The sequence below is a fragment of the Plectropomus leopardus genome, chromosome 21, assembly GCF_008729295.1.
Source record: "Plectropomus leopardus isolate mb chromosome 21, YSFRI_Pleo_2.0, whole genome shotgun sequence".
Lineage (NCBI taxonomy): Eukaryota > Metazoa > Chordata > Actinopteri > Perciformes > Serranidae > Plectropomus > Plectropomus leopardus.
Window position 1 is genome coordinate 10370440 of NC_056483.1, and position 17762 is coordinate 10388201.

Here is a 17762-nt window from a genome sequence, read left to right on the forward strand (position 1 = left end):
AGAATGAGTGTTATGCAGAGAAACCGGTTCAGCAGCCCGGACAGCATCATCAGAAACTATGAGGTCAAACAAGCAAACAAGCAAACACACACATTGTTCCATTTCCCCATGTTTTAATTCTTTGGGAGCAACATGATGAAAGTATTTGGACAGCAGAGCGTCGACTCGTACACATTCACACGGCAAAGTACACGACACAGCACGGCGTGAAACACAACCATAAAAAACAAAAAGAACGACAAAGGCTTCACGTCAAAACGCTGGCAATAAATAGGCTGATCTTATTAAATTTATATTCAATACTCTTCTGTACAGATGGTCTATGAATTACAATACATCAACCGAACAATCCGCTCCAGGAAGAGCAACACGGATACACAAAGAAATCATGTAAACAGAGAAAGGAAGAAACAGGGTGAAGAGATCCCTCTTTTCACACAACAAGTCCACACACACGCACACACACGCACACACACACACGATCAATGACCATGCAGAGGATCCAGAGTGCGCCTATCAGAGGCAACAAATAATAATGAGTACAGTACATCTTTCTCTTTTCCCTCCACATGAAATTACACACACACACACACACGCTCACACAATCACTCACAAAAGGAGCACAGGGAGCACATGGGTTTTGGGGATACGAGGAGGTGGAATGTGATTCTGCAGTGGAGGGGTCAGAGATGAAAACTGGAAAGGTCATGAGAGGTGGGAGCTTATTCCTCCAACGTACGGAAGGCGTTCTGCATGTCCTCCACTAGCTGAGCGTACTCGGCCTTGATCTTAGCCTCGCCGTCCTTCACCGGGTCCTGTGGCGACAAAGAAGTACTGTGTTACAACGTGAACGGGAAACTAGAGGTCTGAGCGGACTCTGTGTGTGATCTGTGGGGCTTGACATTTGGCTGTCATAGTTTTCTACAGATTTCATAAATTTAAAAAAGCTTTTAAATACGCTGCCTTCCTCCTGGAAAAATGTACAGACTTTAAACCGATTAGTATCATAACTACTCCAGTTTATTATCACATACAGAGGCTCCAAGATATGGATTTAATTTCCTTCTCACCAAATTAGACTTTCTTCTTTATCATTTAAACAATCTGTGAAAAATATCTTACTACAACAATAGTTTGAACATGATGTGTTTCTTTACATAATTACTTTGGCCCTCATCTGCCTGACCCTTCTTATTTATATTAAACACACACACACACACACACACACACACACACGCATATATACAATTTCATAATTGTTTCTGATCAATGTTAAGAGTTTTTGTGCATAGATTAATAGTTTCCTAGGGAACCCACCCTTTGAGGATTTTCGGGGTTTCCCCTGCATGTCTCCTTTTAACATTGTTTAATATGTGCTAAATAAATCAAATTAAGTAAACTGTCAGAGCAGATTACTTTTGGTTAAATGTACCATATGTCATTTTTTACTGCTATTGGTCGCTCAACACTGAAAGTGTTCATGGTTCAGATAGTTTTTACTAAATTATCTGTGAGGTGTCTTCCTCTCCAAAACAAATGGATGAGGTATTTAAAACCAGTTAAAACACTGAATAAAGCAGCGTCACCTTAAAAAATTCATTGTTTCTCCATCACTGTTCAGCTCTGCAGGGCCTGGAGCCGAGCTGCCACAAAACCTCAACCCGTTTTTCTGACAACTTAACAGCAAATATACAACGCACCATTTTCCTGTGCAACTATCAATCATAAACACAGCATCAGTATAAGTGATGTGTGTATTGATTTTATACTACTTTTATTTTAACTTATTTGAATTTTTATAATATTTTTTGTGTTTTAGCACCCAATAACTTTTTTTGCTCCTTTCTCTTCCTTCTGACTCTTGAGCTGCTGTAACATGTGAATTTCCTGATCAATAAAGTCTTATCATCACTAAAGATCCAGAAACAACCAAGATCTAAAAAGTGTACTGTAAAAACGTGTCTTAAAACTGGATGAAGAGTAAATTAATGTCAGCTTCTGGCAGACAAACACAACCCTAACGCTTGTGCAAAGGAGATATGACACCACTGACAGGCGACTGGATCAAATGACACTGACCCTGATTAAAATTACAGATTTCTGTGGGTTTGAACATTCAGGAAACGTTTGGGATAATGAAATTAATAAAAATAAATAACATTGGTCTAATCATTTTTAGAAATTGTAATGCAAAAAACATACATATTATATCTTAAAAAAATCTAAATAAATGTATTGTTTTTACCTCATTTCATAGTTTTTTAAACTCAAACCTGATTATTCATTTTAACTAGATATGGTTTATGCTGTTTTGTACCAAGTGACAGATGTCCTCTCTCATTTATGTTGTTTACTTTCATAGTAGTCACAATGTTTTCATGCTACCCTCCTTGTGCAGGTCTCAAAAGATGACAAAAGAAAACCTGATGGGTGGAGCTCACTGCATCAGCTGCGGTTAAAGCGTTTAAACTTTACTTACTGTAATTGTCTCAGCTCTTAAATGCTGTCATTGTACTGCAGCAAACAATACGTCAACAAGCTCAAAATAATCCCTTCAACATACGACACAAAGACACCTTTCATCTGATGTACAGAACGACTTTCTGCCACGTTTCAAAAGATATCCTTTTCCTTTGATTTTTTTGAGTCTCGTGTTTCAGAAATATCAGGACAGCATCTGTTGTGATGACTTAAAATTGGCTTGAGAACCACAAAATTAACACACAAGGCAGAGGAGAAACATGAAAATACACACACCTTAAATTTCATGGAGCTGATCCTGTAGAGGATTTCTCCCATGTGCTCCCTGATCATGGCCCAAGTGATCTTGTTGTCGCTCTGAGCTGTGGTCTCCACGGCGTGCCGCGCCATGTCGTAGAAAGAAATCATGTTGGAGAGGATGCCCACCGTCTTATAGAAGGGGCAGAACCTGAGGAGACGGACACAAAACAGTCAGCCATGGACCAGACTTACATACTCAGAAAATATCCGACAGTCTCTCTCCAAGATAAAGTCTGGTCAGGGACAGAGTGCATGCTGGGTAGGGCATGATGTTACCTGTCATAAGGAGTGTAACCGTTCTGCTGTAGGAAGTCATCTTTGATCAGCTTGGCCACTTCCAGGGTGATTTTATCTGTTTCTGCCAGGGATGCCTTTAAATAAAATTGTAAAATTACTAAAAAAAAATGTGTCAGAACTAGTAGATATAGAATAAACAGGATTTTCTGACTTTACAGGAAAGAGAAAAATCAGATCAGCGTTCATCCAAAGATCAAACCGCTGCTGCCGACTTCATGGAAAATTACCTTTCCGACGAGCTGCACGATCTCAGCGAGGTCCTCCTCCTCCTGCAGGATCTCCTTGGCCTTGGTACGTAGGGGCACAAACTCGGGGAAGTGCTTGTCGTAGTACTCATCCAGAGCACGAGTGTATTTGCTGTAGCTGATCAGCCAGTTCACAGAGGGGAAGTGCTTCCTCTGAGCCAGCTTCTTATCCAGACCCCAGAACACCTGAGAGAGGAAACAACCGCAACATAATGAACAACTGAGCACCTTAAATTATCGACAAAGCTTGATTATAATCTGAATTTAATCATGTACCTGTACGATACCGAGGGTGGCTGAAGTGACAGGGTCAGAGAAGTCACCACCGGGAGGGGACACACTGAGAAAGGAAGAGACAGTAAAAACTCAGGTACAGTCCAAACAGGATGTGCAGAATCATGTCTCCCTCTGGTGGATTTAAGTGGTACTCACGCGCCTACGATGCTGACGCTGCCCTCCCTCTCAGGGTTGCCCAGACACTTCACCCTTCCAGCACGCTCATAGAAGGAGGCGAGACGGGCGCCCAGGTAGGCAGGATAACCACTGTCTGTGGGCAGAGACAGAAAATACTGTTCATTCTCACTCCAAATACTTTCTACTAAGTAAACATGACTACACAAAAGAGTTGTGCACGGCAAAACAAAGAGGCAGCTCCAGCTACTGAAGAGGAGAATTAGAGGATTAGAAATATAAACAAAAACAACCCAGGCTGCATTCAGCTAAAAGACTGTTTTCACACTGTGCACCACTTCTCATACTTTACTTTCACAATTAGTAAGAAGGCAAACACATCACTGACTTTGCTTTTTTCCTTTACATATACTCATACTGCACTGTAACTAAAGCCCGGTTGATAGTAGCGGTGCAACCAACAATTACATCACTACTGATTAATCAATAGATGATTTTATTGTTTAATGGCTTAGTCTATACATTGTAAAAAAGAAATGTACAAAAGTTCCCAGGGTCCTTTGGGATGTAGACTGTCTTGGTTTTTTAGGGCCAATACCGATAGCAACTATGAGTAGATAATGAGACCAATAATAGATATTTGGAACCGATATGCATTTACAATAAAATTTAAATCTTTCTGTCAATATTTAGAATGTCACTAACTTAAATTCCTTTAGCAAATGTTTTATCAAAACTCAAACTTTCAACATCATATATGGCAAGTTCCCAGTAACCTTTTTTTATAAAGTCAAGTGAAAATTTAAATAAAAAATGCATTAATAGGACAGCTCCCTGACAAAGTAAATCCGTCAATCCCTACTTCAGATTACTTGTTTTGCCTGACCAACAGACCAAAACCTGAAAAAAATATTCAGGTCACCATTAAGACGACTGAGAGAACCTAAACAAAACACATTGAGAAGCTGGAACCATTTAATTTTTGGCATCTTTTGCTTAATTTGACTTTATCAAGTAGTATTCAATTATTCATTCCAGCTGTAGTTGGAATATATCTAATGTCAGAAATACTGAATCCTGAATCAACTGCCTTCAGCTCTCATAATAATCTCTAGAAAACTCCAATCTTACCAGCAGGCATCTCAGCCAGACGACCAGAAATTTCCCTGAGAGCCTCGGCCCAACGGGAGGTGGAGTCGGCCATCATGCTCACGTTGTATCCCATGTCCCTGAAGTACTCAGAGAGCGTGATTCCTGCCAGAAGACTCTGAGTTAGCACGTACCATTCATGTGTTAAAGGAATACGTCACCCCTCAAATAAACATTTTTATATCAGTTACTCACCCAGCAAGTTTTTATGATGAATTTGTGAACAGAACTTGGTTTTTGCATGCCTCCAAGGAATAAATAATCCAGAAACAGAAAAAAATCTTCACTAATTGAAGGAAAAGGGATACAGCAGTAGTATATCAAAACATCCAGTCACAAACTCTCACACAACTCAAGCAGTATAATCCAAGCAGTATAATTTCACCTCACTAAAAACCGGAGCTTCTTATCTACCGCTGCCTCAATCAGTTGTTTGTGCGACCCTGGAAAATCCAAACTAACCCTTTAAAGTCACACACAAACGACCTGATCAAGGAAACAGTAGACCTGCAGCTCCTGTGTTCAGCGAGGTAAAATCACTGTTTTTGTCTACGGAGTCTGAGATAAGTTTCACTTCCAGTTCAGTTTTTATTGAAAGGTTTTAGCAAAAATGCACATTTTTTTGAACTACTGAGTATACAGCTGAATAAATGAGACTCGGATTATACTGCACAAGTTGTGTGAGAGTTTGTAAACAAATGTTTTGATATCGTTTTGGTGTTGTTAAATGTGAACCCCTATTACTTAAATTCATCAAGAATTTTCTCAGTTTTTCTTCGTTCACTTTGGAGGCATGAGAGAAAACAAAAGTTTTCTTCAGGAAATCAACGTAACACTGGGTGAGTAACTGATTTACAAATGGTCATCTGGAGGGTGTAGCATTACTTTACATCTATAAGTATTTACAGGAGGAGAGTGAATGATATTTGAACATGTATGTGATCATAGAGTATTTACCTGTGTAGATGGAGGCTTCTCTGGCAGCTACAGGCATGTTTGAGGTGTTGGCCACCAGTGCTGTTCTCTTCATGATGCTCTCCGTCTTCCCGTCCACCTCCATGGTCAGCTGTTGGTCAGACAACACTGTCAGTCACTCTGAATACCACTTAGGCTGGATTACGACCCCACCACTACCTGCCTACCCACCTCGGGGAAGTCTCGCAGTACTTCTGACATCTCGTTACCACGTTCTCCGCAGCCTACGTAGATGATGACATCACTGTTGGAGTACTTGGACAGGGACTGAGAGATGACAGTCTTTCCACAGCCGAAGGCTCCTGGGATAGCTGTGGTTCCTCCCTGCACACATCTTCACACAGAGAAGAGAGTACAGGATGAGAAAAGATTTTCAACAGGACTTTAGCGCTAAATGTTAAATAGTAGGATGTGAGACTTACGGGAAAAGGGCGTCCAGCACTCTCTGTCCGGTCAGCAGCGGGTGATTGGCGGGCAGCTTCTCTGTGACAGGTCGCACTTGTCTGACAGGCCACACCTGCACCATGGTGAACTTCTCCTTCACCCCCTCAAACTCCAGCTCCATCACCACGTCCTGATGCAGAAACACACCAACCATCATCGACACAAAGCAACATGTACCAGTTAAAAAACAGCCGAGGCTAGAGGTGTGGTTGACTCACGGTGACGTCGTAGTTTCCAGGCGGAGCGACGTAGGTTACAGTGCCTCTGTTTCTGGGAGGCAGCATGATCTTGTGCTTGATGAGGGAGTTCTCGTACACCATGCCGTAGATGTCTCCTCCTGTGATGTGACTGCCGACCTAACAGCGTTAAGAAAAAAAGGATGTTGACATAAGTCTGAGAATTAAAAAGGGAACTTCAATGATTTTCAACCAGCTCTATGTCATCACAGTGTTTGCAGATGAAAGGAGTTTGGCTTCTCCCCAGTGCCACAAGCGTGCAGAGTTTCTTACTAATTTGCTGTCAGACTTCAATGACGTGTTTTGCGCCACCCGGCATACTTTTGGCAGTGGATCAGCGCAGCTCCAGGCACTCACGGCATGAGAGGAAGTCAACACTGTTCATCTGCACACTCTGTGATGACACAGAGCAAGTTGAAAATCTGCAACGTTTCCCTTTAAACATGTGAAGCTGAAGGTTTGAAGTCTGCACAGACACACACCCGCAGGCTCTTGCCAGGAGAAAACTCCCACTTGAGGTCTCGGTTGAGGGCTCCGATGTTTACACCTCTGGGGATGTAGATGCTTTGTGTGATGTCGTTGATGTCCTTAAGAGGTCGTTGGATACCATCAAAGATGGACCCCATGATTCCTGGACCCAACTCTACAGAGAGAGGTTTCCCCGTCCGCAGCACAGGATCTCCAACAGACACACCGGCTGGATTTCAGCTCAGGAAAAAAGTTTTAAAACGGGAATGTAGGACAATTTTTAATATTAACTGCATCAGTGTTACATGCTGCTATTTATCATTCTGGCCACTAATCATGCAAAGTGGAAAAGAGATGGTACTGATTTTCAACTTGAGAAAATCATTTTAGTCTGTCTAAAAAGTATATTCACAATCACCTTTATTGTATTACTATTTTTTGTATACCTTTTTGCAGTTAATGACACAGAAAATAGTGTTTGACATCAATTTTCCCTTCTTCCTGACGATTTTGCTTAATTGTGTACTTTGACTTTTATAAAGGATCTCTATTGTATATGGGTTAAAACAATATTGTCTCATTCTTATACAAGCTATTAAAGAATATTATATTTGAGAACACACATAGAAATTCTTTTTTTTAAAAAAAAAAAAGAGGTATAATTAAACTAACTGTGTTGTGTCACTCTTTCCTCTATTTTGTGTCCTTTCCGGCAACTAACTGACTCAAACATGTGGCTTTAGGCTTTCAGCTGTGACATCAAGTAAATGTGAGAAATGGACGGTCATGTGGTCAAAAGGATACACGTCTCCTCGTAGACCTGGATGGTGGCCATGTCTCCCTCCAGCCTGATAATCTCTCCCACCAGCTCACTGTGGCCGACACGGACCAGCTCATACATAGCTGCTCCCGCCATGGCTGTAGCCGTCACCACTATTAAAACAAACAAGGTAAACAGTCAAACCCCAGGAGGCCAAAGAACAGCAGCTGAACAAGTCTGTCCTCTTTTATTTCCTGTTTCAGCTCAAATATTGTTGCAAATGGTGTTTTAAATGCTTCTGTAGTCATTCTGTTGTGCTAAAAATGCAAAGTGGAAAAATACTGACGATAGTGTTAATGCATGTGTGGTGGCCAACCTGGTCCGGAGACTCCATGAACGTATCCAAACTGGCTCTCCCTCTCCTCATCCCTGATCTTAGGCAGCTTGGACATGTCCATCTTCACCGGTTTGTTACTCAGACTGGAAGGAGAGCAGAGAGGAGTCGACTAATGTGAGAGAGACATCAGGAAACAGAGATCTAAAGGACAAAATTAACCAGAGGACTGCAGGAGAGGCCATCCTGTCCTCTGCGATAGCGATTTACAACAACATAACCTCTGTGTCAACATTTTAATTACTGAGAACTTTTAAAAGCAGCCATGCAGCAGCTGTGGGTAAGAGTGCTGTAATTGCTGCAGTTAATAGTTAATTTCATCTAAGACCACAAAGTGCTACCAGTCTGTTTAGGAACTGAGCCGACTTGTTAATATGAAGAGAATGAAACCTACATATAGCCATACAGGATAACCACTGTATGCAAAAGTGTTCACCTTTTTCCAGCTTTAAAGGAGCAGAGTGTGGGATTCATTGCAAAACACTCTCCAGCATACTCTGGGCACAGACAGAGCAGTAGAACATCAGGCGCAGTTAAGGTGAAACATAACAGTTAACTGTGCTAGGTCTAAAAGTCAAAAAAGTCAAAGCAACTGCTCCACCAGCTCTGACCAGATTGACAGATCAAAAATGTCTGAATTTACAGAGGAGACACAGAATGATAAATAATAATAATAAAAAAAACGGGAAGTTTACTTATTTTCGGGTGATTATAAACTAGAAGAAAACACACTTGTTATTCCATTTCAGCCAATACATCAACCTAAAGTCAAATTTTTCGCCTGCATCAATTTGGCATGAGATTTACCACAAAACGGCTTTTGAAAAAATATTCAGACAAAATGAATTTTCTAACCATAAAGACAGAAAAAAATTTAAATTAAAGATATTATTCAAGGAATCCACAAAGTCAGATGTATATATTGCGTGGCACCGTGCTGGTACCTTGGCAGTGGCACCTCCTACTGTAACCATGGAAACCACCAGAAAAATACAGCAACTTCACTGATCACGACTCTCTTTCTCAGCATAACAGTGCCTGATCTAGGCCACCCCCTTCATCTCCTTCTCCTCTGTGGCTGCAGCCGCTTCAGGTGCAGTAGTACAGTCAGGATGACGCGTTGGGCTAACATTAGTGGGGAATCCCACAGAGCTGCATGCTCCTCGTTTGTCCCTTTACATGTGTACAGACAGCACGTGTGTGCAAACATGCTTCTATTTCAAACAGAATGACAAATGACCCCCAGGGTTGCATTTTGGGATTTTTCTCTCTCTTATTATTGTGTTTTTCTGTCATTTTCACATCACATATCTGCTGGATCCTATCCTGACTCACTTCAGCTACATGCAGCAGTAACACGAGCACAAGCTGTCATCAGTCGTGACAGAAACCCATCCCCACAGAGCCGACTGCAGATGCTCTGCACATATTACAGAGCAGCTGCAATATACTGTATGCACCACACACATCAGATCCGGTCAACATGCTCATACAGCCTGAATTTAATATTCCTCATTTTTCATCTTTTTTTTCTGACAGTCATATCACAGATACAGCACTCTACACCCATGCCCTTTTCTTGTCCTTCCCACTGATGTACAGATCTTCCTGTTTACGCTACGCTGCTTAGCCCATCTGTGCAAGAATATAGCAGCTCCACCAGTGGGTCAATTCAGGAATTACAGGAATGACACCTGAAAAGGCTTCAAAATGTTCTTTTAGTATATCCTTTTTTTGTAAGGGAAAAAAAGACAAACAGCATACAACATGCTTTCAATCAGTAATTTTGTGTTTTTCATCTCAAAGCCAAACTGAGCACACTGTACACATTTACAGGCATGCTACTCTGAATGATTAAAGTATCAATGTTACTGATCTATTTTTTAAGAGTCTCCAAATAGGAGTACAGTGGGAAGATAAGATCTATTGTTCTGATGATTAGCTGAGATAAGATCAGTCTGCTAGATTAATTCAAATTCTGCAAATCAAACTACATGTTACAATAGGAGGGAAAGTCATTTAATGACAATAATATTACAATCTTTATTGCAACCATTTTTATGAGCAGTTAAGGTCACGCTCTCTTGTAATAATCTTGGCTTCAACAACAGACACTTGATCATATGATCCTGGCACATGACTGGCTGGCCTCTCTGTATGAGTGTCTTTAAGGAAGTGGAAAACTAGCATGGTGCAAAAGTGGGAAGTACAAATTATGACTGTGTGGACACACTGGGGAAAATCTCTGACTACAGTCCTACATATAAAATAGGTATGGGGCATATCATTTTACCTTTCATGCCCTTAACCTTCATAGATTGCTGACCTGTTATGTTAATGAATTTGTGACTGATAGTAAAAAAGAGGGTGGAAATGCTCAACTGTTGCAAACAAATGTCAAATTAAAGGTTGAAAATGGCATTTAAGTATGGCATGTATTGTATTTTCTTTATTTTAGGGCTGAAGACATGCTTCTTTTCTATCTGTGCTCATTACTGGACATTTGAGCTATAGAAAAACCGAATAACAACACTGAAAGAGACATGTATATCTTGGCACTGGTGCAAAAATAGGCTCAGAAATGTGAGAAAAGTAAGATGACCATGCAAAAACATCCTGACACAATGATGTTAATTGCAAACTCGCTGATTGCAGGTAGCTGGTGGCATGAAACTCAGCTAAATCATAGTGTTGAAATAGAAAAAAACACAAAAACATGTCAATAGTAAAAATGTTATAAACTAGTAATGACCTGGTGGCCTGCAGTATCTGTTATAACGTTATATGCTTTGAAACTGATGTCAGTGCATGATATTCAGTTTGACAGCTTTCCTCGAAACTGTACACGAGCTAGCTTTACTGACACAGCAAGGAGTCTAAAATCTGGCGAAATTAATTATGAATAAACGTATCTCCAGTTTCCACTAAATTACGATATGAAGTGGGAGTAAAAAAGCTACATCCGTGGTTTATTCGGTGTTGTGAAAACGATAGCAAAACTGGTCTCTCGGCCTTGCTGAAAACTGCTGCCTCTACCGTTTTGGCGCAAACGTTGGAGCTAAATTATTTCAATAAAACACACAACAAAGCCAATGTCAGTTTATAATATCAATAAAAAACGGTTAGAGACAAATATAGTTACCGTCTGGTTGTGAAGTGGTGGTTACTGTCTTGCCTCGAGAGAGAAACGATGGGTGCTGCGGAGCGTGACAGCAAACTGGAGATCAGCTGACTTCATTCACTCGCTGCTCGGTTTTTACTGCTGGGCCCCGGCAACTGCCGCCATTTTGGATCCACCCCTGGACACCAGTTTTTTTTTTCCTAGGAGGGCGACGGCAAGGCCCGCCCTACTCTTGCTCTGATTGGCTAGTGCTCGTTGCTTTCCTTAGTTTGATTGGTTAGATTTAGGTATGAAGCATGATAATATCAAGATTAGCCAATCAGAGGCAGTGTTACGTAGAGTAGGGCGGGTCTTGCCTTCACCATCCTAGGATAACTAGAACTCACCCACTAAACGACCGCAAAGATTTTACAAGTGATCCGAAATCGATCTCTGTAAAGAGGTATTCGTCTGCAGCATAAGCAAAAACAGTTTTCTTTTTTTTCTTTTTTACAATGCAAACTAGGTTCAAATGCACTCCACCACTTTATTATTATCGTTGTTATTACTAACACTTTTACTAACACTTTTTATTAACAGTTTTGAAAACAGTTCAATACAACATTTTAAGAATGAAAACAATAAGACAAGTAGGTTCAAACCAGACCCAAAAAAAGTTGACACAAACACAATTATGAACACACAGGGGTTTACCTAACTGAATATAAAATAATATTTTTGGTTAGTTTTTTTTAATTACTGCTACTACTATTATTTTTTAAAAGTTTGATATTGTTTTAAGATATGTATCTAGACTGTTTTTTTGAAAGTGGTATATAAGGGCAATTTCTTTTTTTAAAAAGTTATGGTTAATGTGGTTCTGTTAGAAGGCTTTCATTGAGATAGATACAATTAAATTATTACATAATTTACACTCAAACACGGTGAGGGTGTAGCCTATCTCTTATGTGCTGAATATCTTTACAGCACCGTTTGAGCCAAAATGGAGGCGCTATCACAAATAGCTGTGATTGATTATTTACTCCAGCTACGTCTCTTGACAACATACAACATAGCAACATAATCTAAAATGTGGCGATGTTATAGCAAATAAATGTTTTCTATCAAAGAATAACATTTAATGGTACTCTCTTCAGTGGTCTGCCTCTGTATGTGAGGTGAGGTTTATGTTGTAATGTTTGTCATTTTGTTTTGGTGACAGTGTATCAAGAAGATATTTACTTTTTTTATTTCATGAAGAAAAACTGCAGAAACAGTTCCAAAAATTAAAGCAGTTGTAAATGCATAAATAATGGTTGCACACCGTGCCCAGAGTTCAGCCTTACAGGTAGTGCCTCCTCTAAGGACTTGTACCCCCCTCGTTTATAATTGGGGACTGTTCGTTATTTATGGAGGGGGGCGGGCAAAAAGGCGAAGACATGGGACTGATTTATGTTTTTTATTTGGCTTAGAAGAGGGGCATACAAATTTAAATGGTTGTATTTTGTATTTAAATTACTGCCATTTTGTTGAATGTTTTCTCAAAAACCACAAAAATTACAGCATTTATCACATAGCCAAAAACTATAACAACAGGACTTAATGTTGGGAGAAAAACAACTCGTAGACACATCATATATGACAAACACTTCGGTCAGAAAAAACATAACCATAATCAAAACATAGCAAAGTCTGATCCTACAATAGTCATATTTAATTAAAATCCTAGAGAGTGGGAATACATTGTTTGGGTTTACATTTTAGCACTCTCGCATGTAAAGCACTTTGAGCTGCATTTTATGTATGAAAATTGGTATACAAATAACGATTATTATTTAATGATCAATGAATTCAATGCCTTTTAAGACTTTTTAAGGATCCGCAGGGACCGTTTTATTATAATACATCTAAACACAGCTAACGTTGTGCTTGCAGGGCGCAGTAGACATCCTGACCATGGATATGTTACAGTGAAGCTCCTGACAGACTAAACTCAGGGCACCATGGTTGCTGCATAGATATGCAGCAGTGTCAGTGCGCATGCGGGGGTCAGGGTTGACAGTCTCCACACAGTCGTGGAAGGAGTGCGGCGGCTAAGCTAACTGCAACCACCGCAACTAGCTACATGTGGAGGGTAAAACGGGAGGCATCCCCGACCCTAACTCTGTCAAAATTCCTCCTCTTTACCCAAAACAACTCTAAAGTTCAGCCTCATCGAAAATAAAGGATAACATCCGTTTACAATGAAAGGGTGAGTGTAAGCTTTTGAGTCACGAATAAGTAGCTTAGCACGAGTAAAGTTTTTCATGTCTGTTTTTTTCTAAAAGGGGAGGCGGGGAGGAGACGGCGAGGCTAGCTATAGCTAGCTTGCTAAGCTACTTTTATTCAGGCGTGGGACAAAAAATAAAAAGGACATTGACTTAACCGAAACAGATCTGTCAAGGATATCCTCGTTAGCTTAAGCCGCTTGTCGATTCGTTCAGGTGGCGAACTAGCGAAGCTAACTAGCTAGCTGCTACTGGGAGCTGAGTCAGTAAACCTGCTTTAGCTAAGCTAAAGAGGCTGGATCACAGATTAATTTGTGTTCGCGTCAAAGATCGCCTAAACTTGAGTTGCAATAAGGTTGCCAAGTCGGTTAACTAAGTCACAAGACAAGTTTCTGTTACAGTAAGCCCATATTAATGTCAGTTACCGTGAAAACGTTACATCAACTTCAGAGTCCAGCTTGCTTAGTGTAACTTGTCAAAGTAATGCAGCCAGTGGTGCTCTACGTTGTAACACTTTTTGGCTACTTTTCTCAGATAAAGTGAGGCCAGTTAACACTGAACTATGTTAAAATGTTCAGATTGGATTTCAGAGACGTTACCGGTTTAAGTTTTGACGGATGCTGGCACTGTATATCTTGATGAGCAACACACGTGACCAACAGCTGTTTTTTTTTGGGATGTGTAGTCTAAAAATACCTCAGTGAACCTTTCAACCATACAAGCAGGAGAGCTGTGTTTGGGTCAGTTACCAGGACACTATAACACACACATATCTATAAAAAAAATAATAGTTACAGGTATTTTATTTTATTTTTTGTTTTGTTGAAAATGAGATTTATGCCGATTGTGTCTGGTACTAGGCAATACTGTGTGGCATACCATTGTGCTGTGTGACATTTATGTCAGTAATGCAGCTTTCAGTTCATCTGGATTGGCTGTCATTTGATTTTACTGCAGAGATTTATTGTACTGCTTTACAATGATACAAAGGAATAGTTATTTTGCTGATAATTTTCTCAAAATAAATTAATTAATCTGCAACATGACAATGTTCAGAGGTTTGTTTGATAAAAATACTTAACTGTAATAATCTTTTTGCGTTTCAGGTTTAGTATTCATTCTGTTTAGTGGATAAAGGGGGGAAAAAAAGCTACTCAACAGTTAGATACCAAAGTTACTAATTGCATTTGGGGCAAATTATACTGTATTAAAAAGTGTACCAGTTGTCAGCCATTTGACCGTTTTGCTCTTGTTCCAGTAGCCGGATCGAGCTGGGGGATGTTACGCCCCACAACATTAAGCAGCTGAAACGCCTGAACCAGTTCATCTTCCCTGTCAGCTACAACGACAAGTTTTACAAAGATGTACTGGAAGTTGGAGAGCTTGCAAAGCTAGGTAAGAAACATCAGTCATGTAACATACTCCCAGATAACTTACTTTTTTGTATTTAAAAAAGCATGACAGTACTGCATTTCTGGTGACGGTGAAATGTAAGAAGCAGAAATCACTGGCAGGATTCAGTCCTTGGTCAGTGACAACACAAATTACTTTGTCATGAAAACCTTAACATTTCTCTGCCCTCTGCAGTTTAGCAATCATTGCTCCTGAGGTTAGAAGAAAAGAAGGATTCCCTGTCTGCTGGTGATGTTACAATCTCCCCTCTTCTTTGTCTTGCAGCATACTTCAATGACATTGCAGTGGGTGCTGTGTGCTGCAGAGTGGACCACTCTCAGAACCAGAAGAGACTGTACATCATGACGCTCGGCTGTCTAGCACCCTACCGTAGACTTGGCATTGGTAAGGAGCTCGGCATCTCTAGACAACGCTGGAGTGCACCTTATGAGCTTGTGTTTTGTTTTTTGAAACTTTGCCTTTGTCTTTTTCTCCAGGTACAAAGATGCTGAATCACGTGCTAAACATCTGTGAGAAGGATGGCACTTTTGACAACATTTACCTGTGAGTGTCCGATTGCAGAAGCTGCACGAGGAGATGTCGTTGCTGCTTTAGTTGATTCTGCAAAAAAAAATAAAAACATTAAAAGCATATTTTCAGTGTAAATTAATGAGATCTTTTTTTTTTCACTGACAATGGTCATAACTGATTCTTATGAACTGTTCTAACAACATTTCTCCTTTCCCTCTCCACAGTCATGTGCAGATCAGCAATGAGTCAGCCATTCACTTTTACCAGAAGTTTGGCTTTGAGATCATCGAAACAAAAAAGAATTACTACAAGAGGATAGAGCCCGCAGATGCCCATGTGTTGCAGAAGAGTCTGCGCAGCCCATGTGCGCCGCCCAGCGGAGAGCTTCAGAAGGCAGAGTAGGGACACAGTGTTTGGAAAGAGCACAGATGTGCCCGTCTCCACAGAAACAGAACTGTGACAAATGCCCCAGGGTCGACACATTCAACACTTTCTTCAAAGGACGCTAAAAGAGAAAACAAATTTAATGTACAAAAAATGCTGCATTTATTTTGCAAAGGGGCCCCCTTTGATTTTTTTTTTGCATATTTTATCGCTCCCTTTTCCTCATACAGATAATTGAACATGACAAAAAGCTTATTATCCAAAAGTGCTCCTATCGATGATGTTGCCAACTTCAGACAGTTTTAGACTTGGTGAAGGGGGAGGGTGTGGTGTTTGCAAAACATGCTGTTTGTGTTTGAGTTGTTTTATGCGGTTACAAAGCTAATGGGGACATATCTACACTGTCGAGCGAACGAAAACAGTTGGTTTGAAGCTGTAAAAATGTTAAAACGGACACTCACGAGTCCCAGCTGGTCAGCTTGGAGTGATGCTTTGAGTACGTGGAACAGTCGCAACTCTATTCCCACACCACCCGAACCCTGGGATTTATGGGGAATGAGTCTGACCAGTTTGCAGATATGTCATGTCCAGAGGGGGAATGTATCCTCTCTGTTCGGGCGTAAAGAAGGCTGAACGGTTTTGAGGTGGTGGGAAGACGCAGGCACCACTCATAATTTCTGAATAACTTTATTTTCTAGCCTGTTAATTTAATTCCCCTTCAACTGTTATTTTTATTTTTTACATTAAAATGGCAAATGGTTCAGAGGTTCTCCTGGGTTTACTATTAAGGGTGATAACATTAAAGAACGAGAGAAACAAAATATTGAATGTGTTTCTGAGAAGGGCACTCCACATGCTCTTGTGGGGGATGTTAAAATAACAGATTGGCTGTTTGGGATTGGATTTGGGCATTATTTTCAGTAATATAATGAAGGTGTGTGAGGATGCATGTCTCTAAACACATGGATGTGTTTGGAGACATCTTACCTTAAACATCTTTGGCACCTTATGTAGCCACCTTTCAGATTTGGTCTTCTCAAACTACCTGTCTCAGTCAGCTTCTGTTACACACACCATGAGGGTTTGAAGCTCAGCTGATAGTTTGGAAGTTTTGGTTTGGTCTCTTGAACAGTGTTTTACCCAGAGGAAGCTCTGTCCCCTCTGCATGCAAGGAGAGATGTGTCCTCTCCACTGTAGTATAAGCATGTTTTTCCTTTCTTTGAAGAATTTTATCTTTTCTGGAGCTCTATATTGTAAGACTTTTTAACGTCTAAATAAAGGAATTACTATTTGCAGTAAATGTGTTGCCAACTGTCTTATTCGTTTTCATAAATAGTGAATTATAAGCACATTATTATGGTCAAAATTTACTGTAAAACCATTTACTACTTTAATACTAGCACAGCAACTAAACTTTTTTTTAATAATGTGAACAGTTTGGAAACAGTACATTTAGTGGTCAATACAAAAATGTATATATGAAAATAATGACAAGTAGGCACAAAAATATAAAATATAATAGATAAGGGGTTTGCCTAATTTGTTATATAATAAAGCTTTAAGGCTTGCATTAATTAATAGTTATGGTAAGTTTTAATACATAATTTTAAGTTTGATATTGTTTTAAGATATGTTTTATAGATAGGATTTTTTGATTATATATACTTTTTGAAAGTGGTATACAAAAGCAGTTTCCTTAAAAATAGAATAAAATGTATGAATAATTTAGCCAAAAATTATGCACAAACTAATTCTAATTATTTATATAATAAAAATAAAGTAGTAAAATAAAAGTTACTATACATAATAAAGCAAGATAAAGCAAATAATTATTTGTATAAATAAAATAAAATATTTATATATAATAAAGCGGTAAGATTTGCATAAATTAACAAAATTTTAAGTTTGATATTGTTTAAAGATATGTG

General features: G+C 39.7%; 2 protein-coding genes across 3 annotated transcripts; one reads left to right on the plus strand and one right to left on the minus strand.

The window, feature by feature from the left end:
* Positions 1–96: 96 nt before the first annotated feature.
* atp6v1ab (ATPase H+ transporting V1 subunit Ab) lies at positions 97–11426 on the minus strand. The gene is made up of 15 exons (XM_042510735.1): positions 11303–11426; positions 8143–8246; positions 7811–7939; positions 7021–7235; positions 6521–6658; positions 6281–6432; positions 6030–6192; positions 5841–5949; positions 4866–4988; positions 3756–3870; positions 3600–3663; positions 3306–3509; positions 3058–3152; positions 2758–2929; positions 97–815 (listed from the first exon to the last, which is right to left on the minus strand). The coding sequence occupies exons 2-15, from the start codon at positions 8222–8224 to the stop codon at positions 723–725; spliced, it is 1854 nt and encodes a 617-aa protein (XP_042366669.1). The 5' UTR covers positions 8225–8246; positions 11303–11426; the 3' UTR covers positions 97–722.
* A 1885-nt stretch (positions 11427–13311) lies between these two features.
* Positions 13312–17134, plus strand: naa50 (N-alpha-acetyltransferase 50, NatE catalytic subunit). 2 transcript variants are annotated; one of them, XM_042510048.1, is made up of 5 exons: positions 13312–13511; positions 14786–14922; positions 15205–15324; positions 15417–15483; positions 15675–17134. In XM_042510048.1, exons 1-5 carry the CDS (start codon positions 13504–13506, stop codon positions 15850–15852), a joined length of 510 nt encoding a protein of 169 aa, XP_042365982.1. In that variant the 5' UTR covers positions 13312–13503; the 3' UTR covers positions 15853–17134. The 2 variants fall into 2 exon arrangements, with proteins under 2 accessions (XP_042365982.1, XP_042365984.1); XM_042510050.1 differs by having other exon boundaries at positions 14789–14922.
* The last annotated feature ends 628 nt before the right edge of the window (positions 17135–17762 follow it).